At 38.3% G+C, this 27,803-nt stretch overlaps 1 protein-coding gene across 1 annotated transcript in view; it reads right to left on the bottom strand.

Annotated features, from left to right (window-relative positions):
* LOC127447863 (integrin alpha-V-like) overlaps positions 1–27,803 on the bottom strand; it is a 52,042-nt gene that overhangs the window by 2,547 nt on the left and 21,692 nt on the right. The window contains exons 11-28 of the mRNA XM_051710012.1: positions 26,373–26,425; positions 22,986–23,191; positions 22,479–22,670; positions 22,333–22,378; positions 21,447–21,554; positions 18,108–18,163; positions 7,841–7,995; positions 7,173–7,310; positions 5,378–5,445; positions 5,125–5,272; positions 4,445–4,537; positions 4,238–4,317; positions 3,936–4,016; positions 2,753–2,858; positions 2,471–2,629; positions 1,135–1,260; positions 785–898; positions 555–662 (exon numbers count right to left, since the gene is read on the bottom strand). Of these exons, the coding sequence (XP_051565972.1) occupies positions 555–662; positions 785–898; positions 1,135–1,260; positions 2,471–2,629; positions 2,753–2,858; positions 3,936–4,016; positions 4,238–4,317; positions 4,445–4,537; positions 5,125–5,272; positions 5,378–5,445; positions 7,173–7,310; positions 7,841–7,995; positions 18,108–18,163; positions 21,447–21,554; positions 22,333–22,378; positions 22,479–22,670; positions 22,986–23,191; positions 26,373–26,425 (2,037 nt within the window). The remainder of the gene's footprint in view (positions 1–554; positions 663–784; positions 899–1,134; positions 1,261–2,470; positions 2,630–2,752; positions 2,859–3,935; positions 4,017–4,237; positions 4,318–4,444; positions 4,538–5,124; positions 5,273–5,377; positions 5,446–7,172; positions 7,311–7,840; positions 7,996–18,107; positions 18,164–21,446; positions 21,555–22,332; positions 22,379–22,478; positions 22,671–22,985; positions 23,192–26,372; positions 26,426–27,803) is intronic.

The following is a 27,803-nucleotide window of genomic DNA, read 5'->3' as shown; positions in this document are numbered from 1 at the left end:
CTAATCCATTTATTTATTTATTTCCTCATTTGGAAAGTCATGGAAACACAATATATAGTACATGATTGTTTTTCATTTGCTTTTGAAGCAAATGGGAATACAAATTTTTTTTCCTGTGGTCTCACATTTACCGTTAACCCTGCTATAGTTTACTTCTGCTTTCCAAATACATAAAAGTGAAAAGGGTCCACTGGCTAGCCTTTTCATGTGAAATTAGCAACAACGGCTCCGACATGCCTTATATGGAGTTTGCTGAATACTGAATATGCGTTGCTATGCAAATATAGATGGTCAAAATTTACGTGAGCATTGCAACGTTTTTGCAAAACTGAAATTACGTTCTTCATTACAGTTTGCAAAAATGTATATAATGTTCATTCTATGAGACCAGGTTGTGTAGTTCTTAGATCAAAAGTGAGGGAGCTCTACGTTGGGATCATTACTGTATGTCTACATATTACATAAAACTTTTATTTAAAAAAGACAAAGGAAAATACTGTTTTCCATGATGTGTCCCCTTTAAATTCATGATTATTTGAAGATTGCATACTTACTGAAGTTTTGTTGGTTGGGAACTCAGAATGCAAATTTTTATAAGGCATCTCTACGACACTGAAGGAGGCAGAGGATTGAACAGTATATGATTTGTTTTGACTCTTAGCCTGAAAGGGAAAGAAAGACATTGTTGTGTATAGCATTTGAGGAGCGAAAATTGGATGTATAAGATCTTTACATCTTTAAAGAGGAATAACTACACATCAAGTCAAAAGAATAATGATTTCACCTTGAGAAATGTGCTCACGGTGAGTCTGGAGTAAATAAATAGAATAGCACTCTGGCCTTTCTCCAGACGTCCAACCCAACACTTTATCTCCTGACACTCTGCAGTCCCGCAATCCTGTGCAGATGCACACAAACAATTGGACTTATATTCAAGCACACTGGTGTAATGGACACGTCAATGTCATATATTACTGCTCTGGTTGATGTCTACACTAACAATTGTTCTTATGATTGTTTTGAGGGTGTGAAAACCATGACAAACTCAATAAATGAATAATTGTTACATTAATTTAGTACAAAACCGTTCTGTGGTGACTGTCAGATGGCAACTGTTAAAAGGTGCAACTATACCAGTATCTCCAAGTTCTCCTCGCCTTGTTTGTCCTCCACATCTCTGCGGTGGACACTGTGTCTGTTCCTATCCTCTGCCCTGTCTCCACTGGTAAAAGTCTCATTTTTGTCAAGTATTCTGGAATGCTAGGTAAATGAAAAAGCATATTTAATCTCTGGAATATTATGCCTGTTTCACACAAACCACAAAGACCCTGTTCAGACATGGTATCAACATTCGTGGACAGCTGTGATGCATTGCCATTCGCACCGATGCGTCTTTAGTGATCACTTGTGTCTGGATCACTTGTGACCTTCCCCCTCAATGTTGTATGCCGCACACAAAAACTACATCATTTTTGTTGTTCAGCAAACAGAAAGACGGACACTGAACATGTTGCGTGAGCTATTTTTTTTTCAGCAGCGTCCATGTTCATTGTTGAAGAACACCTGCTTATTCACAGCCTTGCTAAAAGTTCAACAAAGATGATGTAATTTCTGTTGTCGATGCTCCCAAAGCAGGCCTTTATCCAGGGTTTCTCAGCGTTTGCATGGCTCGAATCACCTAGATACACTCTTTGGGGGAGGAATTAATGGTAAAATGTAATTACAAGTGTTATACACCATCACAGCCTTTTTCATTAAAGCTGTGTACGGAGTGCTGTCCATAAGTTATTTTAAATCTTTTTGGGGGGATCTCAAGCCCCTTCATTTTTTGGGGGATTTTAGTGCTCAAGCCCAGTCTTGTGCTCGAGCCCCTCCATTATGGACAGCACACCAAATACGTTAAACTTAATGCCCTCCAGGACTATATGAACCAGTGAAATTATATTCCAAACATAAGTTTGGGAGGAGTTTGTTCATCTAGGCCTGCCAATCATATCCTAAGGATATAAAAGCGGCGTCTTCCCTCGCACCAGCAACTATTCTTCTGGCATCCCTCGAACAGGCCCTTGCTAAAAGTCCACCAAAGATTACGTAATTTCTCTTTGTGTTGTCAGAGATGCATAAGAACGCATCTGCCGTTCACAACAGAACTCGAATGTGGCCATATTACTGACAACCTCCAGATATGGTTTGCCGATCATGAAACGTTTTGGACAGCATTCACAGCTGTATTTAGTGCTGTGCACTTGTGACCGGACCACCCAAGACGGATGTTTCACTGTGCCCTAACCAGGTTTGACAGAAGTTTCCAGCGGCAACTAATTCGTCCCTTCACATTAAAACCAAAAATGATGCACAACGAGACAAAATTACCACATGTAAATGGGGTTGAGGACAAATGTGATTTCACTGTGGGTATACAAACAATGCTGTAGTGCTTTTGTTGTTGTTTATATTGTGGGATACATACAGTGACATTAAGAGGGTTGATCTCCCTGTTAGAGCTGCAATTCATGTTTCCATCCACTTCAAACTTGGTGATGTAGAGCAGAGAGCCATTGTTGAATCTGTAGGGCCACTGCACGTCCAAAATGGCCTTACTGAATGTACTGGGTCCTTTATTCCGAAGCTAGGATAAAGAACATTTCAATGTAACAACTCTAAGTAGGGGCTCAGTTGTACACTGTACACTGCAGAAGTCTGATATTGAATATAATGTATTTTAATTAATGATCTTCAGTGCATTTTCAACCTCATAGATGTGCTGAACAAGAGGTCCAATGTCGTCCTCCAAAACAGGATGCTCTTTTGGCTCCCAGTTAGCGATGGGTAAAAACACCTGCTCTGGAGCAGACACCCTACAGCAGGACAGACAATACTCAGACTTAAAATGATAGTTCTCCCAAAAATGAATATTCTCTCATCATTTACTCACCCTCATGCCATCACAGATGTGTTTGACTTTCTTTCTTCTGCAGAACACACATTAAGATTATTATAAGAATATTTCAGCTCTGTAGGTCCTCACAATGCAAGTGAATGGTGGCCAGAACTCTGAAGATCCAAATATCACATAAAGGCATCATTCAAGTAATCCATACAACACCAGTGGTTGAATCCATGTCTCCTTGGAGATCATGATTTCAAGTTCAATTACACTTCTTAGCGCCATCTAGTGAACTGCACGTGTCAAGCACTAGGAACTGTAATCAAGCTTGAAATCATGATCGTGCCAAGAGACTGCAATGGCAAGATGAACAGTGAAAAATTATTTATATTTTGGTTTGTTCTCACACAGTACCCTTTGGGTCACTTCAGAAGAGATTGATTAAACCACTGAAGTCATACGGATTACTTTTATGATGCCTTTATGTGATATTTGGACCTTCAGAGTTCTGGCCACCATTCACTTGCATTGTGAGAACCTACAGAACTGAATTTTCTTTCTAAGAATCTTCATTTGTGTTCTGCAGAAAAAGAAAAAAAAAAAGTGATCTGGGATGGCATGAAGGCGAGTCAATGATTAGAGAGTTTTCATTTTTGGTTGAACTATTCCTTTAAAGGGGTCATAATCTATAGAGCTCTTCAGCCATGGCGTCAATCTGTAAACCAACCCAGAAGGCTAATTCGCCACACATTCCCTCTGGAATTTCCAATGGGTTTTTATAGTGGCAGTTTAGAATTTAAAATGGTTAAAATGACCTGAAGAGACTTTTCATGTTTTAAACATTTTGTTTAGTTAACATTAAGTACACACAGTCATACCACAAATGTGAATTTTGAACCTGCTGTTCTTTTTTTAAGTAAAAAAAACTGCTAACAAGTTGCTATCAAGTACGTACACATATGCTCCTGGTAGCTGTAGTCCTTAAGCAACTTGTTAACAACATGCTATTTTTTTTATTTTATTTTTTAAACACTTTTTAGAACCCTACCCTCGCAGTTCCACTCTGGCCAGCACAGCAAGCTTTGTGACGATGGAGACCAAATTACTGGTTTTACTGAACTGATTTGAGCTGAAAGCAAAAGGACAACAATCATTAACTTGCACAATCGAGCAGAGGGTGGCACTGTTGCTTCAGAAACTGGTAGACATTTCCTCAGTTTTGAGAGAGAATGGCCCCATTGTGCAAAATCTTTTGTAATTAGCATTCCAAAGCAAATCTGGGGTCTAAAGCCATCCCTTATCAACTAGATTTTTGTGATAATAGCAAATAGGGTTTAAAGAGTCTAGTACCTTTGTATCTGCAAGTCAAACTTGACTTCTGTGTCCTGTTCAGAGAGTTGATGTACGCTGAAGCGCAATCCTGCAGTTATCTATGAAATAAGAGAATTTTGCAAACAAATAATGTGCAGAATTTATATGTTACAGAAAATAAAAATAAAAGAAACTATGTATAGAAGTAAATGTGCAGATATTTCGCTTGGAAAAGCTGTTGGTCACCTTAGTGCCTCCTTTCATTGGGTTCCCTAGATCACACACCACCAGTCTGGTCTGATTTTCTTTCTTGAAGGCACAGGACAGTCTAGACAATGTCTGAGATCCATAAATAACAAATGAATCCTCAAACAATCTTAAATGACTTTACTACATATACAAAGAAAAAAAAAAACACTAAGAAAAAGCTGTGAAAGTTAAGCTCTATTTATAGCACTGGTTTCATGCTGTTGATTATCACTGAAAATAATTTTGACTCGTCCTTCAGTTTGTAAAAACAAGACAAAACTGTGTGTACAGTACTGCACTTACAATGGAAGTCTATAAGGCAAGGAATTCCAAAGGGTTTAAAAGCGAAAATGTAAAGCTTGTATTTAAAGCAATTCAACAAATACTTTCATTCAAAAATGTGCTATTTAAGCAGTACAGTGATTTAATCCTTTTAGCGTTGGGACTACTTCTCTTGGCAGATGAAAATATTTAGTTATGCGTTATCAACAGAACTTCTTTGGTGAACACAAACAGTATTGTACTGATAGTCTCTTTCTGGTATACCATGAAAGTTACAGGATGTACCAGGATTGTAATGAAAGATTGGGTAAAGCACAGACAATGTTGGTGAACAATTTTATCACACCAGTCTCATGTTAACACATCTAATGCCTAGATCTTGTGGAGCTGCTCACCTCACTGTTCCGCACCACCCCAATAAAATCTGCCTGAGATGGTAAGGTGACGGTAAGGTCAGCCTCATATGCACCCTCTCCTCCGTTCTCTGCTGTGACCTCTAGGGTCAGGGGGTTATCATCACCTATGTAGATCTGTTTCTGATCACTGGAGCACAAAATGGCATCATGCGCACAGACACACAAAGTTAAACAACTCCACACAGCCAGACAATACAGTGGAAAATAGGGCTCTGATGAACAAATGACTCACCTCACAACAGACAGTTTTAAGTCTGGCTTGCAAATATTGTCATCTCCACAATCCAGTAATAGGTGGGCCTGGAAAATCACAAGGAATAGGAATGGGAAACTGAAGTCAGTTTCTATTTATTATCTCATGCTGATGTTGTTTAACCATGAATGTTTAAGTAAATCCACACAGAAATCATTGTTAGTGGCACATTTTAGCTTTTGAGTGTCCGATTTATTATATAATGCCTAGTTCAGGGTTCTCACACTTTTTGACCAATAAATTCCCATTACTTTTCTAGTTGTTTTTAAGAAGTGAATAAGGATATTGAAAAGCATTCAAATTGACCCTTCACTAAGCCCCGCCTTAAAAGCATTTCTGACCAATCCTGTCTTAGCAATTGTTGCCGGGCTGCCATTACTCTGACATGCATTTGCAATTTTCCAATGACAGCCTATGGGAGTAATGTGTGTTTGAGTTGTTTTAAGTGGGATTTTATCAAAATAATCTAAAAAAAAAAGTAAAACACGTTGTTGCTGGGTCATTTGTAATAGTGAAACAAGATACCCAGAGAGGATACATGCATTGTTTTTCTTTCTTAAAAAAACAAAAAAACTTTACATAAATGTCAAAAAGAGCATACTATGGACTATGTCAGTCCTCACTCCCAACTGAGCATAAATGACATCAGCGAGGACACCTACATTTGCTCCAAGGTAAATTAAAACTTGTAACTGAATATTAATTAAAGATTGATTCAGGTTTTAGTAAAGGCGATAGTAAATAAACAGTTCACAGCATCAAAATGAGTGTGTTATGAGATGTTATGAGCAGTTCTGTTCACTTTAATGTTATCAGGAGTGTAATAATCAAATTATGCTTTTCTCTTTTCAAGTGACTGTGATAATCATTTTTCTTTATTCTGTGCGACAAGGAGGAGCCCCCAATTGGGCTAATCAGCCGAGGAGAAGGATAAGTGCAACGAGATGCGGCAGTTCGGGAGAGAGAGAGCTACAGGCAGCTGCCCTGTATGTGTTTATGTTTTGTCTTTATGTTTTAATGTCTCATTAAAAATATTACTTTGATGCTTCGTTTGGTTCCCGCCTCCTTTCCATTGAACCCTGTTACATTCTGATTCACAGCCTCTGCAGTTTTCAATCAAATTACTGTGTAATTTAACAATTTCTGTTACAAAAAACATCAGATGCCTCACAATGTCTCTTCATTCCAGCCCACTTAAGAATATTATCCATTTCATTTATGAGAATATTTTGCAAAAAAAAAAACTAGCCATTCACGGCAATCTCCCATTCATTCCTATGGGGAGTTCTGCAGAATTGTCAGAGCAAGTGACTGTAACCAAGGGGGGGCGGAGCTTAGTGAAGGGTCAATCTGGACTGATTTACTAATTAATCAGAGCAATTTGTGAAATGGTTCAAGAACCAACCTCATTGTTTATTTTCAAAAGAAAAATGTACTTACAAATTGGATATCACTTTAGCTTTTTTAAAGTTTTATTCTACAAAAGAGCAACATCTGGCCAACAGAATATCTAAGAGCAAAGCATACATTTTGGGAAACAATATAAAATTCTCTGATATTTCCAGTTTTTCCATGACTGTGGGAACCCTGATTAAAAAAAAAAAAAAAAAAAAAAAAGAACATGGGAAAAAAATATCTCATGAAAGCTGTAAATTGGTAGACTTTATCTACTCCATGGTCATCCATTCCACTCAATCCTGAGAATTTCTGGAGTTTATAACCTCCCCCCATAATTTCCCCACCCATGAGTATATTCAGATACACATGTTCATACCTGCTTAGTAATATTTGTAGGGGTGGACTGGTCAAGGATGGGCAACAGGCCGGTTTTATCTGCTGCTGTTTTGTAATCCAAGCTGTACTCCATAAAGACTGCAATGGGTGTGATCTTATCCCTGAATTCTGAGTCATCCTGTAAAGAGAGAGAGAGAGAGAGAGAGAGAGAGAGATAGAGAGAGAGAGAGAGAGAGAGAGAGCACAACACAGAAACAAGGCCTCTGTGTCAGTGAGCTCAAGGCTGGGGAATTTCAGTGCAGCTTATACCCTCTACAACATGCTCTTTTATGTCCAGGAAAGAGAGCTTTGGCTTTCCAGGTCATCCCTTCTTTAGCTCTGTAACACATTGTTCTTATTTAAAAACAAAATAACAGCATTTTCCAGTGCCAAACATCTGGGCTATCTGCCAACACACAGCTTTAAACAGCCCAAACACATATTTTATGACATAAAAGCATCAGCACTCCTTTAGCTGGCCAAATACAGCAGAACTATTTTAAAGAGCAACACTGTCATGAACACGCTTAGTGACCAGCAGAAATGAATTGTGTGTTCCTGCAGCTCAACTAGTAGATGGAAAAACACGTACTGATAAAATGTATACCTTGAAAGCCGCTTCGAATCAAAACATCTGCCAAATGCATACATATCAATGGATTCACTCACTATTAAATAAGCCTTAAGCTCCTCACAGGCTGGTCCCTGGCTGTTGGAGACAGTCATGTTCTTTGGATAATGAGACATCTTGTTGTGGAGGAACAACACTCGTTTGATGGCTCCCTTGTGTTTGAGGCGGTCCAGAGTCAGATCCACCTGAAAATCTAGTATAGGGTTTTCCAGGTCAGTTTTCCATGCAAATTGTAATTGAATTAGAGACAGCACAAATAATCAGAAAAGTACAAGTCACACCAAATGAGAGAGTTATTTAAATTTTTTACACAAAACATAGATCCTTTAAAAGAAAAAGCCAATTAACAGGAAACATGCCAGAGAAATATACTCTGCAAATGAAACTGTTTAAAACACAAGTAGTTCACCCTGAAACCTTTAAGAGCTGTGATGCTCTGAAAAAAAATTCAGCCATCTTTAGCTCCAAGTTTTCCAGTGGTGCCTTAAAGTTAATATTACGTGTCTTGTCTTACAACACACTTACTACAGGTTCAGACTAGGGATGTGCCACGGTGGTCGACTAATCGAGTAGTGGTAGTTTTAATGGGAGACGCAATTCTCAAATTAATTGAGGGACCAATCTTCTTTTGCGTGATTATAGCTTGCTGTGCTTGAAAGTGAATAATAGTCAGAACAGTAAAATCTTCTGGAAGAAGTCTCGTCACTTTAATGCTTAAAGTTTTGTCAATTTATGCACCGAATCAACAATACATTACAAGAAGATCACTGTTGGACATTAAACCTCTGCTATGAGTTATGTTCCTGCATTTGTAAGGTGCTTTCGAGAGATTAAAGTTTTTTTGCTGATTCTGTCTGACACTGCTCAAATAAATAATTGCAATAAAAAAAGGATTAAACTGCTTAATGTTGTGAACTAGATGTGTACCCCCATCATTATCTTGCAGTTCTGCACTTTTGAATGTGCAGCGAGGATCACCCTGAGACTCCAAAGTGCTCTGGTTGCATTGAAGTGCATCAATCTGCATTCAGGATTAGCTTAAGCAGTTTTGTGCCACTCTGTATTGGAACCTTTCTTATTTCTTTCTTCTCTTACTTTGAAGTTACCATGTTGAAGTGCTGCACTTAGTGTCCGTATATCCCTCTGAAACGTGTTTGATCGGGGTCACGTGACCACAACAGAGCCTAATTATACATTATTATCCTTAACACCGCCTAGTCGTTCAAACAACCGATTGACTAATCTGTTATAAAAATTGGTAGTTTTGCTGCTACAACAGCAGAAGACCATGTTAGGTTCCACTTCTGGGTCTATCATCTTGTGCACCTCAGGAGAAATCGAGATTTATCAGATCATGCTATGTTTTTTCATTCTTTAACTGTCCAGTTTTGGTGAGCCTGTGACCACTGCAGCCTCAGCTTTCTGTTCTTGGCTGACAGAAGTGGAACCCAACGTGGTCTATATTCTGCTCACTACAATTGTACAGAGGGGTTATCTGAGTTACTGTATCCTTTCTGTCAGCTCGAACCGCGTGCTTCGGCTTTTCTCTCTTTTTTCTTTCTTTTTTTCTCCGCTTGTCTACATCTCGCATCTCGACTGCGTGGATTAGTTTTCTCCACTGTGTTTTACAAGGATTATTGCATCAGTCTCAAACCTCTGCTGATCAGGAACCCCATCAACTGATGTCACCACTCAAGAACATCCATAACAACAACAACAAACAATTGCGGTAAGTCATGGCATCCGCTCATGTTATTTCTTCCTGCATTGCATGCCACATGTTTACTATAGCTTCTTCCGTCAGCAGTAAGGGATTTACATGTGATAAATCTAAGGAATTAGTCAGGCTGATGGAGAAGGTTAAGGAGTTAGAGACACGCACGTGAACGCTAGTGGAGATTAGTGAGAAAGAGAAGCTGGTAGGTACGGTTTTGGATGCGGGTAGTAAAGCGAGCAACACACACACTTTGTTTCCGGCGGTAGAGCCCCTGCAGCAGGGCATTTGGGTGACCTCTCAGCAGAATACTCGCTCAGCAAAGCGACACCACTCTCCCGCTCCTGTTAGGGTTTCCAATCGATTCTCCCCACTCAGTGATGCACCACTGAGAATCATTTTGAAAGAGCCTTGGTCATAGGTGATTCTATTGTAAGGAACATGGAAATAGAGACTCCAGCCACCATTGTTAAATGCATTTTCAGGGCGAGCGTCTGACATCAGATCAAATAAACAAGTGCAGGCTAATACTAAACGTAGATTTTCTAAAATTGTTATTTATGTTGGCACTAACGATGTCCTGCTTCGCCAGTCGAGGATCACTAAAGATAATGTTCAAGAGGTGTGTGAACTTGCAAAAACGATATCAGACTCTGTAACATGCTCTGGCCCCTTCCCTGCTCATCGTGGTGATGAGGTTTATAGTAGTGTCACTGAACAGCTGGATGTCTGACTGGTGTCCGGAGAATAGCATAGGATTTATAGATAATTGGAAGAGTTTTTGGGGTAGACCTGACCTGCTAAAGAGAGACGGACTCCATCTCTCCAGGGAAGATGCCGCTCTCCACCCTAGTAATTTGGCTCATAGTCTTAATAATGATAGTATTTGACCATCTGGGGCCGAAGGTCAGGAAGCAGACAAACTGGTTAATCTGAACATCTGCTAGCTGTCTTGAGACGTCACACAGGTCACATAAACTACAACACAGACACTGTATCACCTAGATATCATATAGAGACTGTCTGTTCCCTGAACTACCAAACACATACCCCTCACTAAATCATTTCGAAAAAAATTAAGGTCAAACTTGAAAATAAATAAATAAATAAAACAAATTGAAGATAAACATAATATAAAGGTAGGGCTACTAAACATTAGATCTCTTTAAAGCAAAGCACTAATTGTAAATTAAATGATTACAGATCATAGTTTGGATGTGCTCTGTTTGACTGAAACCTGGCTTAAACTGGATGAATATATTAGTTTAAATGAATCTACTTCCCCAGGTTATTGTTATAAACATGAGCCTCGTCTGAAGTGTCGAGGAGGTGTTGCTACAATTTACAGTGAAGTTTTTGGTGTTACTCAGAGGACAGGATATAAGTTTAAGTCCTTTGAACTAATAATGCTTAATGTGACCATCAGATATAAATAAAAAAAAATCTCTGTCGTCTTTTGCCCTTGCTACAGTACATAGATCACCCGACTGTACTCAGATTTCCTTGGTGAATTTGCTAATTTTCTATTAGATCTTGTAGTAACTGTTGATAGAGCTTTAATTGTTGGTGACTTCAACATTCACATTGATAACGGAAATAACACATTGGGATTAGCATTTATTGATATTCTCAACACTCTTAGAGTCAGACAAAATGTGACAGGACCAACTCATCGCCATAATCATATGCTAGATTTAATTGTCATATGGAGTTGATGTTGATACTATAGAAATTCTACAGCAGAGCGATGACATCTCGGATTATTACCTCGTCTCTTATTTGCTGCGATCAGCTAATGTCACTCAGTCTACACCATGCTAACGTTCAGGTAGAACTATTCTTTCGACCACTAAAGATAGCTTCACTAATAATCTTCCAGAATTGTCTAACATACTCAGTAAGCCCAAAGTCTAGAAGAACTTGATGTAATTACAGAAAATATAAATACAGTCTTCTCTAGCACTCTTGATAGTGTTGCCCCCCTTCCATTAAAGAAAATTAAAGAAAAAAGCCTCGCAACATGGTACAGTGATCACACATGCTATCAAGAGTGTAGCTCGGAAAATGGAGCGCAAATGGAAGAATACAAAATTAGAGGTATTTCACGGTGCATGGAAGGATAATAATTACTTACATTTATATAGCGCTTTTCTAGGCACTCAAAGCGCTTTACGTAATATTGAGGGAATCTCCTCAACAACCACCAGTGTGCAGCATCTACCTGGATGACGCGACAGCAGCCATATTGCGCCAGAACACTCACCACACACTAGCTATTGGTGGAGAGGAGAGCAGAGTAGAGTGATGTAGCCAATTCAAGGATGGAGATTATTAGGAGGCCATGATAGATAAGGGTCAATAGGGGGAATTTTGGCCAGGACACCAGGGTTATACCCCTACTTTTTACGAGAAATGCCTTGGGATTTTTAATGACCACAGAGTGTCAGGACCTTGGTTTAACATCTCATCCGAAAGATGGTGCTTTTTTACAGTATAGTGTATAGTCACTATACTGGGGCATTAGGACCCACACAGACCACAGGGTGAGCACCCCTTGCTGGCCTCCCTAATACCACTTCCAGCAGCAACCTTAGTTTCCCCTAGTAGTTCTCCTATCCAGGTACTGGCCAGGCTCAACCCTGCTTAGCTTTAGTGGGCAACCAGGCGAGAGCTGCAGGGTGACATGGCTGCTAATAGATAGTGATTGTAGCTACAGACAGGCACTAAAAGCTGCCAGGTCAGTATATTAAAGCAAACTCATAGAAAATAACCACAACAATCCAAGGTGTTTATTCAGTACTGTGGCAAAATTGGTTAGGAATAAAGCATCGACTGAACCAGATATTCCTAGTAATGACTTCATGAATTTCTTTACTGATAAAATAGAAATCATCAGAAATAAATTTGGAATTATGCAATCAACTGTCCCTGTACCTCAGAAAACAGGCTCATAAATTTCCTCATGAGTAAATTCAATCCTTCGCTGTCATGGGTCACGAAGAGCTAACAAAATGTATTAAAAAAAAATCAAAAGCCAAATGTATGTTAGATCCAATACCAACTAAGCTCTTAAAAGAGGTATTCTCTGTAATCTTAGAACCTCTTCTTAATATTATTAACTCACTATCCTTAGGACATGTCCCAAGAAACTTTACAATGGCAGTTATCAAACCGCTTATTAGGAAGCCACAGCTTGATCCTGGAGAATTGGCTAATTATAGACCGATTTCAAATCTCCCATTTATGTCGAAAATACTAGAAAAGGTAGTGTCATCCCAACCATGTTCATTTCTACAGAGAAATGGTATATATGAACAATTTTAGTCAGGATTTAGGCCCCATCACAGTACAGAGACTGCACTTATCAGAATTACAAATTATTTGCTCTTATCATCTGATCGCGGCTGCATTTCTCGTCTAGTGCTTTTAGATCTTAGTGCTGCCTTAGACATGATAGATCATGACATCTCTTGAATAGGCTGGAGAATAATGTTGGCATTACTGGACTTGCATTAGCATGGTTTAGGTCCTATTTATCAGACCACTACCACTTTTGTATGTGTAAATGAAGAATTGTCAAATCAAACAAAAGTTAAGTATGGAGTGCCACAGGGATCAGTTTTAGGGCCTCTACTTTTCTCCTTATATATGCTTCCCCTGGGAGAATAAGTTTCCACTGTTATGTCGATGATACACAACTTTATATTTCTTCTAAACCCGACGAAATTTCACAATTCTCCAAATTAGCAGAGTGTATCAATAAAATTAAAGACTGGATAGCCAGAAATATCCTTCTACTCAATACCGACAAAACGGAGGTACTGATTACTGGACCAAAAACCTCTAAAAATTAGCCACTAAAATACAGTATAATTTGACTCTCGATGGATGTACTGTTACGTCGTCTTCTACAGCAAAGAATTAGGTGTTATATTTGATACCAATCTGACCTTTCAAAATACAATTTCCAATGTTTATAGAACAGTATTCTTCCACCTCAGAAATATTGCTAAGTTACGACACATGCTCTCTGTTGCTGATGCCGAAAAACAAATTAATGCGTTCATGACCTCAAGACTAGATTATTGTAATGCATTACTGAGAAGATGTACTGCAAGTTCAATAAATAAACTTCAATTGGTTCAAAATGCAGCTGCTAGTGTGCTGTCTAGAACCAAGAAATATGATCATATTAGCCCCATTATATCGTCGTTACATTGGCTACCTGTTTAATTTCGTATTAATTTTAAAATTCTGTTAACTACATACAAAGATTTGAATGGTCTAGCTACACATTATTTAAGTGACCTTCTGTCTCGCTATATTCCATCACGATCACAAAATTCTGGCCTGTTAGTAGTTCCTAAAATATCAAAATCCACAAAAGGAGGTAGATCCTTTTCTTATTTGGCTCCTAAACTATGGAATAGTCTCCCTAACACTGTTCGGGACACAGACACACTCACTCAATTTAAGTCTGGACTAAAGACTCTTCTATTTAGCCAGGCATACACCTAATTTATCCATCAACTCACAATTAGGCTGCTTTAGTTAGGTCCCACCGAACCTCACCGAAATGACCTGCCGGTTGAACTGCGATGCACCTCACTGATCTCTTCCTGCATCACCTTTGTCTATTGATGGACTACACTCTTGAAATGGAATACATAGCTTTCAATTAATTGCCAATAAAAGACTTCATCAGCCAACTAACAAAGGACAATGCAACTATGTGAACTTCTGCAGTTAATCCAGGATGGACTTCAAAGACATTAGTCAATCTTACAGTTCATACAAAATCTTTGTATAAACACTGGCCCTTAACACTTACTTAGTTTACAAATTTTAAACCATGACTTGCACTGCACACAAATAACTAATATTGGCATAATATTCATGCTGTTTAGCCAGAGGGGAACTGGCCCTTTGAAACTTTATAGATATTACAGTCTATTACATTGTCTGTTAAAGCATGATTTTCTGTAAAGCTGCTTTGAAATGATTCGTGTTCTGACTTGGCTTGACTTGAGCCATTCTCCGTTGACCTCTCATATCAAGGCATTTCGATCTGCAGAACTGCCGCTCACTGAATATTTTTTGTTTTTGGCACCATTCTGAGTAAACTCTAGAGACTGCTGTGTGTGAAAATCCAGGAGATCAGCAGTTACAGAAATACTCAAACCAGCCCGTCTGGCACCAACAATCATGCCACGATCTAAATCACTGAGATCACATTTTTCCCCATTCTGATGGTTGATGTGAACATTAACTGAAGCTCCTGACCTGTATCTGCATGATTTTATGCTTTGCACTGCTGCCACACGATTGGCTAAATCACATAAATATGTTCGTGTAGAGGTGTACCTAATAAAGTGGTCACTAAGTATGTATATATATATATATATATATAATTTGTTCAGTTTTAAAAAGACTCGAAGTACTAGCTAGTCATTTTGTTTTCACAGTTCTGGGTTATAAAAATTCATCTACCGGAAATGATCAACCTTTTTTCTCAAATCAAAACACACTTACTTTGTGCTTTGCAACTGTAAGCATCAGGGCCCATATTCACAAAGATTTTTATCTTACCATTAGGAGCTCTCCAAAGAGTTCCTAGCTAAGAGTTTTTCCTTAAAAGCTTTTCACAAAACTGCTAAGAGCAAGTTTTACTAAGGAAATCTTAATTTAAGAGTAAGGTGGAGTTGACCTCGTTGCTATGGGTGACGTCACATTTTATGAGCGCACTGGTCAAAAGATTTGAAACACTTGACTGAAATGTTTCTCATGATCTGAAGGCGTATGCTTAAATGTTTGAAATTAGTTTTGTAGACAAAAATATAATTGTACCACCATATTAATTTATTTCATTATAAAACTAAAATGTAATAATAAAAAAATAAAAAAGTTTTTGAAATTGATGACTTGGACCAAATAATAAAGAAAAGCAGCCAATAAGTGCCCAACATAGATGGAAACTCCTTCAATACTGTTTAAAAAGCATCCCAGGGTGATACCTCAAGAAGTTAGTTGAGAAAATGTCAAGAGTACATGTCTGTAAATTCTAGGCAAAGGGTGACTACTTTGAAGATGCTAAAATATAACACAGTTTAGATTTATTTTGGATTTTGTTTAGTCACAACATAATTCCCATAGTTCCATTTATGTTATTCCATAGTTTTAATGACTTTAATATTATTCTAAAATGTAAAAACAATTATAATAAAGAATGTTAAGTGTTTCAAAACTTTTGACCAGTAGAGTGTGTATATGTATGTATATACACTATATTGCCAAAAGTATTCGCTCATCTGCCTTTAGACGCATATGAACTTAAGTGACATCCCATTCTTAATCCATAGGGTTTAATATGACGTCGGCCCACCCTTTGCAGCTATAACAGCTTCAACTCTTCAGGGAAGGCTTTCCACAAGGTTTAGGAGTGTGTTTATGGGAATTTTTGACCATTCTTCCAGAAGCGCATTTGTGAGGTCAGACACTGATGTTGGACGAGAAGGCCTGGCTCGCAGTCTTCGCTCTAATTCATCCCCAAGGTGCTCTTTCGGGTTGAGGTCAGGACTCTGTGCAGGCCAGTCAAGTTCTTTCACACCAAACTCGCTCATCCATGTCTTTATGGACCTTGCTTTGTGCACTGGTGCGCAGTCATGTTGGAACAGGAAGGGGCCATCCCCAAACTGTTCCCACAAAGTTGGGAGCATGGAATTGTCCAAAATCTCTTGGTATGCTGAAGCATTCAGAGTTCCTTTCACTGGAACTAAGGGGACAAGCCCAGCTCCTGAAAAACAACCCCACACCATAATCCCCCCTCCACCAAACTTCACAGTTGGCACAATGCAGTCAGACAAGTACCGTTCTCCTGGCAACCGCCAAACCCAGACTCGTCCATCAGATTGCCAGATGGACAAGCGTGATTCGTCACTCCAGAGAACGCGTCTCCACTGCTCTAGAGTCCAGTGGCGGTGTGCTTTACACCACTGCATCCGACGCTTTGCATTGCACTTGGTGATGTATGGCTTGGATGCATTTGCTCGGCCATGGAAACCCATTCCATGAAGCTCTCTACGCACTGTTCTTGAGCTAATCTGAAGGCCACATGAACTTTGGAGGTCTGTAGCGATTGACTCTGCAGAAAGTTGGCGACCTCTGCGCACTATGCGCCTCAGCATCCGCTGACCCCGCTCTGTCATTTTACGTGGCCTACCACTTCGTGGCTGAGTTGCTGTCATTCCCAATCGTTTCCACTTTGTTATAATACCACTGACAGTTGACTGTGGAATATTTAGTAGCGAGGAAATTTCACGACTGGACTTGTTGCACAGGTGGCATCCTATCACAGTACCACACTGGAATTCACTGAGCTCCTGAGAGCGGCCCATTCTTTCACAAATGTTTGTAGAAGCAGTCTGCATGCCTAGATGCTTCATTTTATACACCTGTGGCCATGGAAGTGATTGGAACACCTGAATTCAATTATTTGGATGGGTGAGTGAATACTTTAGGCAATATAGTGTATGTATGTATGTATGTATGTGTATATATATATATATATATATATATCTCGATCAGCTATCAGCCTGTATTTCTCCTGAGGTTACCTGTTGGTTTTTCTTTGTATCCCAAACAATTCTTCTGGCAGTTGTGGCTGAAATCTTTCTTGGTCTACCTGACCTTAGCTTGGTATCAAGAGATCCCCGAATTTTCCATTTCTTAATAAGTGATTGAACAGTACTGACTGGCATTTTCAAGGCTTAGGATATCTTTTTATATCCTTTTCCATCTTTATAAAGTTCCATTACCTTGTTACGCAGGTCTTTTGACAGTTCTTTTCTGCTCCCTATGGCTCAGTATCTAGCCTGCTCAGTACATCCACGTGAGAGCTAACAAATTCATTGACTATTTATACACAGACACTAATTGCAATTTAAAAAGCCACAGGTGTGGGAAATTAACCTTTAATTGCCATTTAAACCTGTGTGTGTCACCTTGTGTGTCTGTAACAAGGCCAAACATTCAAGGGTATGTAAACTTTTGATCAGGGCCATTTGGGTGATTTCTGTTATCATTATGATTTAAAAAGGAGCCAAACAACTATGTGATAATAAATGGCTTCATATGATCACTATCCTTAAACAAAAGACAGTTTTTTGCATGATCAGTCATATTTTCAAAATCAATGCCAAAATTTCACAATTTCTGCCAGGGTATGCAAACTTTTGGGCACAACTGTAGAGGAACTTCAAAGGGTGGAGAGAAATAATGAATTGGCATCACAGTCTGTGAAAAGTAGGCTGTAGGTCTGGTAGCCATTACACCCCAGACTGTGAGATCCCTGTGAAGACTTTTGAGAGCACCGGACGCTGGGCTTTTAACGGCTCTGTGCCGTATGTCCGGCTCCAAACACACTGAGGGCTGACACATTGAGCTCTGCTTTCCCCCTACAGTGGTGCTCATAACATTCACCGCAACAGTAGGGCTCCATTTACAACCACCATGTGCTACTTTAAATAAAAGGATCCACTCACTCAAATTTCAAACATTTTAATAATTTGCATTTAGAAAGACTAAGTACTTACGAAGAGAGGATGGGGCTCCCTTGCCACTTGCCTTCAGACAGTATTTCACAGTGAAGCTAAGAGAATACATTAGAAAGAATTGTGTAAATGCATAGTAATTTCCATGATATTCAAGTCAAGAAAGGTATCAAAAAGATGTTACTGATGATGACAACCAAATTAATTCTATTTTCAATTTAAAGGTGAATTGTGTAATTTTGTTCAGTGTTAAAAGACTTTCTCCTATCTCAGCTTAATGTGCAGAGAAAACCATAAGTCAGCCATTTGGTTGATTTCCCTTGAAAAGTGTCATTTAAAAAAAATAAAAAAAAAATAAAATAAAAAAAAAAATAAAAAAAACATCCAGTGGCTTGAGTTTGGGGTGGGACTATCTTTCTGTCCCACCAATTTGCAGGCAGTGGGAGTGCTCGGGAAAACAGTCCATTTTTGCAATTCCATTTGGTGAAGCTAGTGGCGCAGAAATTACACATTTTACCTGTAAGAAATTACACCGACATATTTTAACAGCTGTTTCTACAAAAAAGGGCATTTTTCTGCCTGTTTAAGACAAGGTATTACTGCCTTTTGTTGACCCGACCGATAGGGGATATTGCCGATAGCAATGAATAACGTGGTGAAAAAGGCTGATAACCAATTAATCAGCCATTAGAATGTTAAAGAAAACTTTCTTAGCCTTTCCTTACTAGGACAGGCACAGATATAGAGGCTACAAGAGTCCAAAATGAATAAAACCCCTGGTGCAGTTTATTGTGCAATATATATATTTCAACAGATTTCACCCAAAAATATATATCTTATTATTATTATTCACAAGATATGAAGTCGGAGACATGATTTCATGTTTCCTTGTAGTCGTGGTAGAATCCTCCAGCGCAGGGCCAGCTCCTGCCAGCTATGCTAGGGTGGGCTGGGGGATATTATAGGTGGGCATTTGGGATTGGGGGGGTTTACTCAGACTACTAATTTAATGTCTTTAATTGGTGTGACATGGCATAATTGTCAAGATCAAAAGGCCCAATATAACTATATTTTACACTTATTATCCATATTAAAAAATACTGAAATAAATAAACTGATAAACATTGTATATAATCATAAGATTGAAGTGGGCCCTGACAACTTTACACTTTCAGAGTAATTAGAATTACAGAAAGCAAATTACAAAGACAAATCAGAGTCCCCACAAATGCAAGGATGTAGTAGAGAGAAATAATAGAGGAGGAAAATAAGGATGGAGTGATAGGAAATATATTAAATGGAGAGATCAAGATTAAGAACATAAAATTTGACACAGATGGGAACTGCTTGAAGTAATTATATAATATTAAATGATGACGATTCTTTCTGTTTGACAGAAATGTAATAAGCAATGATACTGCCCCACAAAGGCAAAATGCAAAATAGAGTTAGGAATGAAACAGGTCTCTTATGATCTGTCCTGAGACAGATGCGTTTGTCTCATTTGCTGAAATTCAGAGTAACCATTGTGTGAAAACGCAGTAACTACAAAATCCACATCAAAATAATTCAAGCCATTTTTCTCAGTTTCAGTGTTAGTTAATGAGTATGGCCTTTGCAGGGAAGTAAAAGATATTGATATTTTTACAAGTGAAAATATTTATGTAATTTAGGGAATACAGGAATTTTGATGCAATGTAAGCACCAAAGGTTATTGTCATGGCAAACAAGTAGTTTAAAGCGCAATGGCAAACAATAATCACAACACTGTAAACATTTTTATATAAAAGAGATGTAAGACAGGAGGAGACAGACAGCATCTCTCATCGACACCAAATTAACAACAGGGGAAACAGAAGTGCACGTCCTGCAAAACACTGTATCCAGCTATGAATCATGATCACGTATGGTACTATCAGCTAATACTGGCCGTGGAATCAATGGGACCCGGTACAACAGAGTGCGGCGCAGGATGATGTGTGCGTGGGAGCAGGAGAAATAAATGACTCGCGGGACTCCCGCAAAATATAAATATCTAAATAACAAAATAGATGTTCCTCAAATTTATTTAATGTATTTAAGGTACAGAGTGTTATTCGTGTTATACATCTCTTGCGCAAGACCAACAAAAAATAAACTATGTACAGGTGCAGGGTAGGTGGCTAATTCATACATATTATTCCTTGTGCTCCATGCAGTGGAAAGTGCTATGGATGTTAATGCTTTATTAAAGAAAGGTACAAACAAAACTTTGAAATCAGCCAAAGGTCAATCAGATATTTCGCAATGTTAGAGTGATAACAAAACGTGTGGGTTTTTTTTCTCTCTCTCTTTCCATTTTTTTTTTTTTTCGGGTGGTAATTGTTTAAAAAAAAAAAAAAAACCTGATACCGGATCAGGACAGAATCTTAGAGGACCGGACCGGATTAGAGGAAAAATGTGCGCAGACCACTACCTGCAGGCTTGCGGGTGGGAGCGGAACAAAATGTGAAAGTTGCAGGTGGGAGCGGCATATTTTTTTGCGGGAGTGGGACAGAATCTCACCGGAGCTGGTCTGAAAATCCATTCCGTGCAGACCTCTACTTTATAATTCAAGTTCAGTATTTCACAAACACCCGCAGCGTGATTTTGGGGAGCTGATGTGGTGGGAGGGAGTCAGGGAGATATTTGATAAGAGAGAGCCTGTGATACATTAACAGCAGCCATATGGTCACTGCACACTGAGACAGCACCAGGCTTCTTTATGGGCAATAAAAACCTATGCATTGCACAAAAATATCTCTTATTACCATTCTTGCTCGCATGATGTCTCGGACTCTCTGGTTTACAGCAGCCGCTTCTTGAGTGTGTCGTTGCTTTTGGCCAATGTCAAAAATAGAAAAACACTACACATTTCCTGTGCTGTTCTGTGATTGGTTGGGCATTCTACAGCCCACCCTTACTGCTTGCGACACACAGCCCGCCCCATATTGCTTTTAACCAATGTACAAATTGAAAAAATTTTTTTTATTTAAAACCATGTCTCCAAACTGTTTGATTGGGTGGGCAAGACTCATGTTTGTTTGGGCTCAGCCCAACCCTGCCAATGCCTACATCCAGCCCTGCTCCAACGCTGGCCACAGAGGAACACGGCGGGAAAATACAGGTAACTTCGGCATAGATAGAAAACCGACAGTTCCAAAAAGCAACTATGGCCATCGATTAATTGAAAAAACCAATATATTGGTCCACCTCTACTTTTGTCACAATCAACTTGTCTGGTTTTGACAGGAGCACAATGAATGCCCCTCAGACATTTTGACTATGCACAAACAAGGTTTGACAAAGTTTAATTTTAAAGATGTTTGGAGAGAGCAGTGTGATGAAAGAACACAAACTCACCAGGACACTGTAGTGGTTGTTCCAGGTAATGTGCAGCTCTTGTCCTCAGGGTTCAGGATCTGTGGGCTAATATCTAGTGTGGTGTTCACATTGATGACCGGACGAGCCCTGGGGACACACAAAAAGGGCAGGAATTACCTTTCTGCCATTTTAGATGTGATGATGTATAGATAGAACACTTCCTCATGATATGCATGAAGAATGTGAATCACCAAAAACACAAGAAGAAGAATGTGAAAGTTAAAGTGGAGATTGACTGAGCAGGGAAGAGAATTTATTAAAAAAGGATTTAAATATTGATCTGTTTCTCACCCACACCTATTATATCACTTCTGAAGACATTGATTTAACAACTGGAGTCTTATGGATTACTTTTATGTTGCCTTTATGTGGATTTTGGAGCTTCAAAATTTTGGCACCCATTCACTTGCATTGTATGGACAAAAGAGCAGAGAAATCATTCTAAAAATCTTCAGCAGATGAAAGAAAGGCATACAGATCTGGGATGCATAAGGGTGAGTAAATGATGAGAGAATTTTCATTTTTGGGTGAACTATTCCTTTAAGTAGCTGTGTAATAAGTTGAACATAAGATCCTGATGCACCTTGCTTTATTTTGCTTTAGTGACTGAGTAAATGTACATTTTCCCTTACACATATGTGTAGTATGAATGTCAATCAGTGTCTGGTGGTCTTCCAAGTGTATATGGGAATGTTCCACAATGTTTTTTCCCCTTTAATACAGGCTGTAATTGCTTTCACTACTTGCACATAAAGCAAATTAAATGCTGCTGAAATGAGAATACTTTTAATAGCTTATCCGGCCCTGATCATAAAATCTATCAAATGCATGTGTGACTTCAAAGTGAGACATGAGTGAACTGTACCTGTACAGAACAGCTTTGTCAGCTCCAAACACCCCAACAATCAGGTCTAGAGAAGCAAAGCAAGAGAAAGACAGGATCTATTCAGTTTCAGCAAATTCAAAGTGTATGTGTGTGTGTAAAAGAGGATGTGAGTGTTGTAATTTAACCAGGGTATCCATTCTGATCCACATCAGTGCCTCCGTGCATGGCGTAACCAAAACTGGAAGGCATTGAAGCAGATGCCCACGTCCCCTCCAGAACTTGAGAGGCTATAGGATTTGGCCCTGCGGGACGCCCGTTATGTATATACACCAGGCCGCGGTGGAACTGCCCTCCATATGGTGCAGCAATGGCCACATCTGAGAAAGAATGGAGGGATTAAATATAGAACTGGTCAAGTCATGGTTATCATGCAACAACAATGACTAGTATTGTTGTTACATCTGAACACTGTGATAGTACTGTCACAGCTCATGAGTCAAGATTACTGTTCCGCATGATAGGGCACGGAAGTCTGCAACAGTGGAAACAGCACAAAACCATGATCGTATTTGACCATATATATACAAGTCATCGTGGGCACATAAGAGATCAGGGCTGGACAGACTTCCTGTTATGTTTGTTTGAAAAGCATACAGATACAGTACATAGAGTGAGACGAGACAAAATAGCACCATTATATCCATCCATGTTGAGGTCTCCCACGCTGCTGATGGAGCTTCCATATCGAGCATAAATCTCGGAGCCAGTGAGTTTGATGACACTGTTGAAGGTGAAGCCCCCTTTGCCGAGGTAGACATACACCTGGCCAACCTCCCTCAGTTTCCCATCTGAGCCACGGTCCATAAACAGAGGAGCCCCAACCAACAGATCCATCATCCTGTTAGGGAAAATACAAGGTTTACCCTGCTGAAAAGATCAGCATGTGCCCTCTCAGATTTTTGAGTAGGGCTGAAACGATTAGTCAACGTTATCGACAACGTCGACAACACAAAATTGTCGACAACAATTTTCATTGTCGAATAGTCGTTTGATCTCATTTAATGTAACATGAAATCACATTAAACTCTAATGATGATGCAAGAGAGCAGCACTGCAGTTCGCACCTGACTGAGGAGAGGAAGAAAACAGCTCACAGTCCAGATGAACTCTAAACTTTCCAAACAGCTTCAGGTGATGTAGATCAACAAGTATGAGGGAATTATAATGCAAAAATACAAAATAAGTAAATACAGAAGCACTCTCATTGTGAAATAAGTGGAGCTGGAGCTGCCACTTCTCTCTTAAGTATATTTATAAGTATATTTTGTCTTTACTGCACTCGCAGTAAAGTATAACCAAGTGAAAAAATACACTTATATACAAAATACACTTATATTTAAGATACATTCTCTTAAAGCAAGTCTAAATATCTTATATGTTGCTTCTCAAGTAAATGTATCTTGATTTAAGGATTTTTAGACAATTGTAAATGGAAAACTAGACAAAAACATTTGATGATAATATGATTTTTTGCAGTGAATTTCTTTACTGAATTAAAATTAATAAAAAGTATTTTTTCCCTTTAATTCAGTGAATGTCATTTAGAGGTATTTTTAAAAGATGACTTTGTCCTCTTTATTGTAAGTAAGTTTAATACAACCGGGGCACAAGCTGAATAAATCGGTTAAGAGCTAATGATTACTCATTGCTTAACCGCCGAATAGTGGAATAATCGTTCTAATAATCGTTAGATTAATTCATTATCAAAATAATCGTTAATTTCAGCCCTATTTTTAAGCCAAGTGGATTTGGACATTTTATGTAAATAAAATTATTTACATTATTTACACAATTAATCAAATGTGTTTTTTTTTTTTTTAAAGATCTTTATTATTTTTATTATTAAGTTACTCAATTGAAAAGTGTTTGTCTAGAACTCTGTGGCAGAGATTCACGTCTAAATGTGGTCAGTCTAATCGAGACGCACCTTTCACAGATCATGTGCTTTGTCACTTTGAAACTTTCTCAGTCAAAAACAAAAATAGTTATTACTGAAATGTCAAAGCCATTTTTTTTTCTTTCTATACAATGAAAATGCATGGTGACCACTGAATGTGATCACTGGCTATATGCTGTCAGTCAATTAAAATATTTAAATCACAATTAATTGCATAATTTTTCATAGTTCATCACGATTAAACACAGATTTTGAAAGTGCTTAAAAAGAATATTCTGGGTTCAATACAAGTTAAGCTCAATCAACAGCATTTGTGGCATAATGTTGATTACAACAAAAAATTATTTTGACTCATCCCTCCTTTTCTTTAAAAAAGAAAGAATCTGGGTTACAGTGAGGCACTTACAATGGAAGTGAATGGGGGCCAATTTATGGAGGGTTTAAAGGCAGAAATGTGAAGCTTATAATTTTTATAAAAACACTTAAATTAATTCTTCTGTTAAAACTCTTCGGTTAGTAAGCGACTTTATCACACTAAAATGTTTACACGCATGTTGTTTATGTCTTGTTGCTATATAATGTTCCCCATTCACTTCCATTGTAAGTGCCTCACTGCAAACCAGATTTTTTTATTTCTTTTTTAAAGAAAAGGAGGGGCAAGTCAAAGTAAATTTTTGTGGTAATCAACATTATGCCACAAATGCTGTCGATTGAGCTTAACTTGTATTGAACCTGGAATATTCCTTTAAATTTTACTCTATATATACACTTCTTTTCCAGTCAAAATGCATTTAGAAAGCCTAATTAGAAAAGAAAACAATATGTAACAATGTTTTATTAACATTTTCCAAACAAATTATTCCACAATATAAAGACATATGCACTAAAATAGTACCTATTCAGGTAACATTAAGCATTTCCCAAAGTCTAAATGGGAGGTTGACTAACTGAAAGAACTCCCATAGATAGGTTGAGTATTTATTGGAATGGGCAATAAATCGTATAAATTCTCATCCTCCTTAATATTAATCACGGCTATCCACTTTGCTACAGCAATTGCGAAGTCGCATTCACATGATTCGTGCCGTTTTGAACTCCACATGAGAAGTGCTTGCAGAGAACCTCTTGTTTTGCTTTTAGCACAGGCACTGTCCACGTAATGATACTGTATCCAAATTGTCCTGTAGTACGGAAGCGCAACACCGCACCAGGGAGACACTGAGGCTTCACTGACAACACAAAATATGGTTAAGAAGTCCCTTCTCTATCACTGACACTGAATCACTGTTGTGTGCATCAGTGTAATAACCCCGGACACATTGCAAAGGTTCCGCCCTATTCCAACTAGTATTCAGAACTGACACGGACCTGAATGAAATGTCAAAGACAAACAGGCCTTACACTACACATTTTTTTTTTTTTTGTTGTTGTTACAACTAAGTTGTTAAAAAGTCTGTTCCTTTTTTTCTCTTCAAAAAAAATAAAAAATAAAATAAAATAAAATAAATATGTGTGCAGTTCACTAATCTCCAGGTTGCTAGGTTAACCAGCTAAACTAGCAAGACTTCCTTGGTCAACCAGCTTCACCAGAAAAAAAATAAAAAAGTAATCAAAAACCAGCATTACCACTTCCAAACCAGCACGGAAATTCATGCTGGCATTTCTAGCAGAGACCTGTTGAATACTTTTCAAACTAATAGTAATAAACACAAAAGTACTGAAAAAGATATCAGAACTAACTTTTAAGCTCATGATTAAAAGAGGGCCCTTTCTGTACACAAAAATGGCCAACAAGTTCAGACACAGAGCAACTTGTTGGGGAAATGTAGGGAATGTTATCTTCAATGTTGCACAATGCTCAAGTCTCATTTTTCTGCAAATGTTTTGAAATGCAGCCAGTAGGAGCTCTCAGACATTGCTGTGCATAAATTCAAGGTAGGTTAACTTGCCACAAAGTAACTGCAAAGAAGAGTATCATTTAAAAAGTCCAAAAGTCCATGAATTGGCATTGTGTGTATCCAGGAAACAAGGATGTCAAAGAATTCAGAAGAGGACACTGTGGTCTGTGTAGCAATCATCAACCTCTAAAACATTAAATAGCAGAGTGTAGAACATTACTTACCTATCATTATTGATGTCAACAGCTGCTACAGAATGACCAAAGTAAGCAGCCATCTAGGTTTGAGAGAGAAAAAGACTTTAGATATGACTAGACTTAAGCTTTAGTGAGAACACTGTTTCAAAACAAAACAAAACAAAAAACCTGAATTACTCATAGCGGACATAATTTCTGTATTGGTGCATCCCTAATGTACCATGACTATACTTTGAAATTACAAACCCATCAGTTGTTTTCTTTACAAAACATATAGCCTAACTAATGGTATTAGTCTGAAAACAGCAACCTGCAATTATTGAATGTGATACTATGACACTTGCAGCTTCATGCCCAGCTCTGTGCCCTGCTTCAGTGCTTATATATCAGTATAAAGGTCACTGAATCACTGATTCATTCAATATGAAAAGTGTAAACTCTCTGACACAATAAAAACATAGCTGTGTTTAAGCATGACATAGAAACATTCAGTGTGTTAACATGCACAATTATAATAGAGTAATAATAGAGCTACATCAGTTTTTGCATAGACAAGCGACAGTCTTCATCTAAGTATACATGACACAATGTGTAATCGAATATTTGAAGGACGTCAAATACAGTGGGTTAAATGCACGTCGTGCATCTCCTCTGTCATTCGAAACACGAGCAAAATGCAGATCCATTTGAGATACGATTAACATGTATTCATCCTAGATGAAGAAAAGCTACAATTGCATTATCTAGGTCTGTTAGTCCAACTTTGCAAAAATCGATTTCAGTCAGACTAAGTGCTTACATGACATTTTAAAAAAGACATATTGTTTAGTCCAACTAAAATCAAACTTTTAAAGTGCATGTAAACATACTAACTGGCTAAACAAATGGCGTGAGTTTGGGGGGAGGCTATCTGTTCCATTTGGTGATGCTAATCGTACAGAAATGATACACTCAAAACATTATTCTGTACAGCAGAAATTATGGATAACTTTTTAGTACTTTTGTAAGCTGCCATCCTATCCTGTTTAAAAAAAAAAAAAAAAAAATGGGCCAGATTTTCAAATTCGACCAATTAGACGGTTGCTGATAGTAATAAAATAAAAAAGACTGATATTGGCTGATACTGATATGGTCACAGATACACCATGTATCCTCTAGCTGTCAGTTTGAATAATTCCCCTGGGTGCCTCCTAGATCTAGACTTCAAACTGGACTCATTCTAGAGGTCGACTGATAGTGGATTTTGCCGATACAATAACTAAGGTGGTGGAAAAGCCGAAAACCGATTAATCAGCTGATAGTTTTTAAAATCAATGTATAGAACGTTCAAAATGTTCTAGAAAAATGGGGGACCTACACAATATTAGGCAGGTGGTTTTAATGTTGTGGCTGATCGGTGTGTGTGTGTGTGTGCATGTGTGTATATATATATATATATATATATATATATATATATAT

Source organism: Myxocyprinus asiaticus, chromosome 11, assembly GCF_019703515.2.
Source record: "Myxocyprinus asiaticus isolate MX2 ecotype Aquarium Trade chromosome 11, UBuf_Myxa_2, whole genome shotgun sequence".
Taxonomy (NCBI): domain Eukaryota; kingdom Metazoa; phylum Chordata; class Actinopteri; order Cypriniformes; family Catostomidae; genus Myxocyprinus; species Myxocyprinus asiaticus.
The sequence above is the reverse complement of the archived record's forward strand: the minus strand, read 5'-3'. Positions and strand labels throughout refer to the sequence as shown.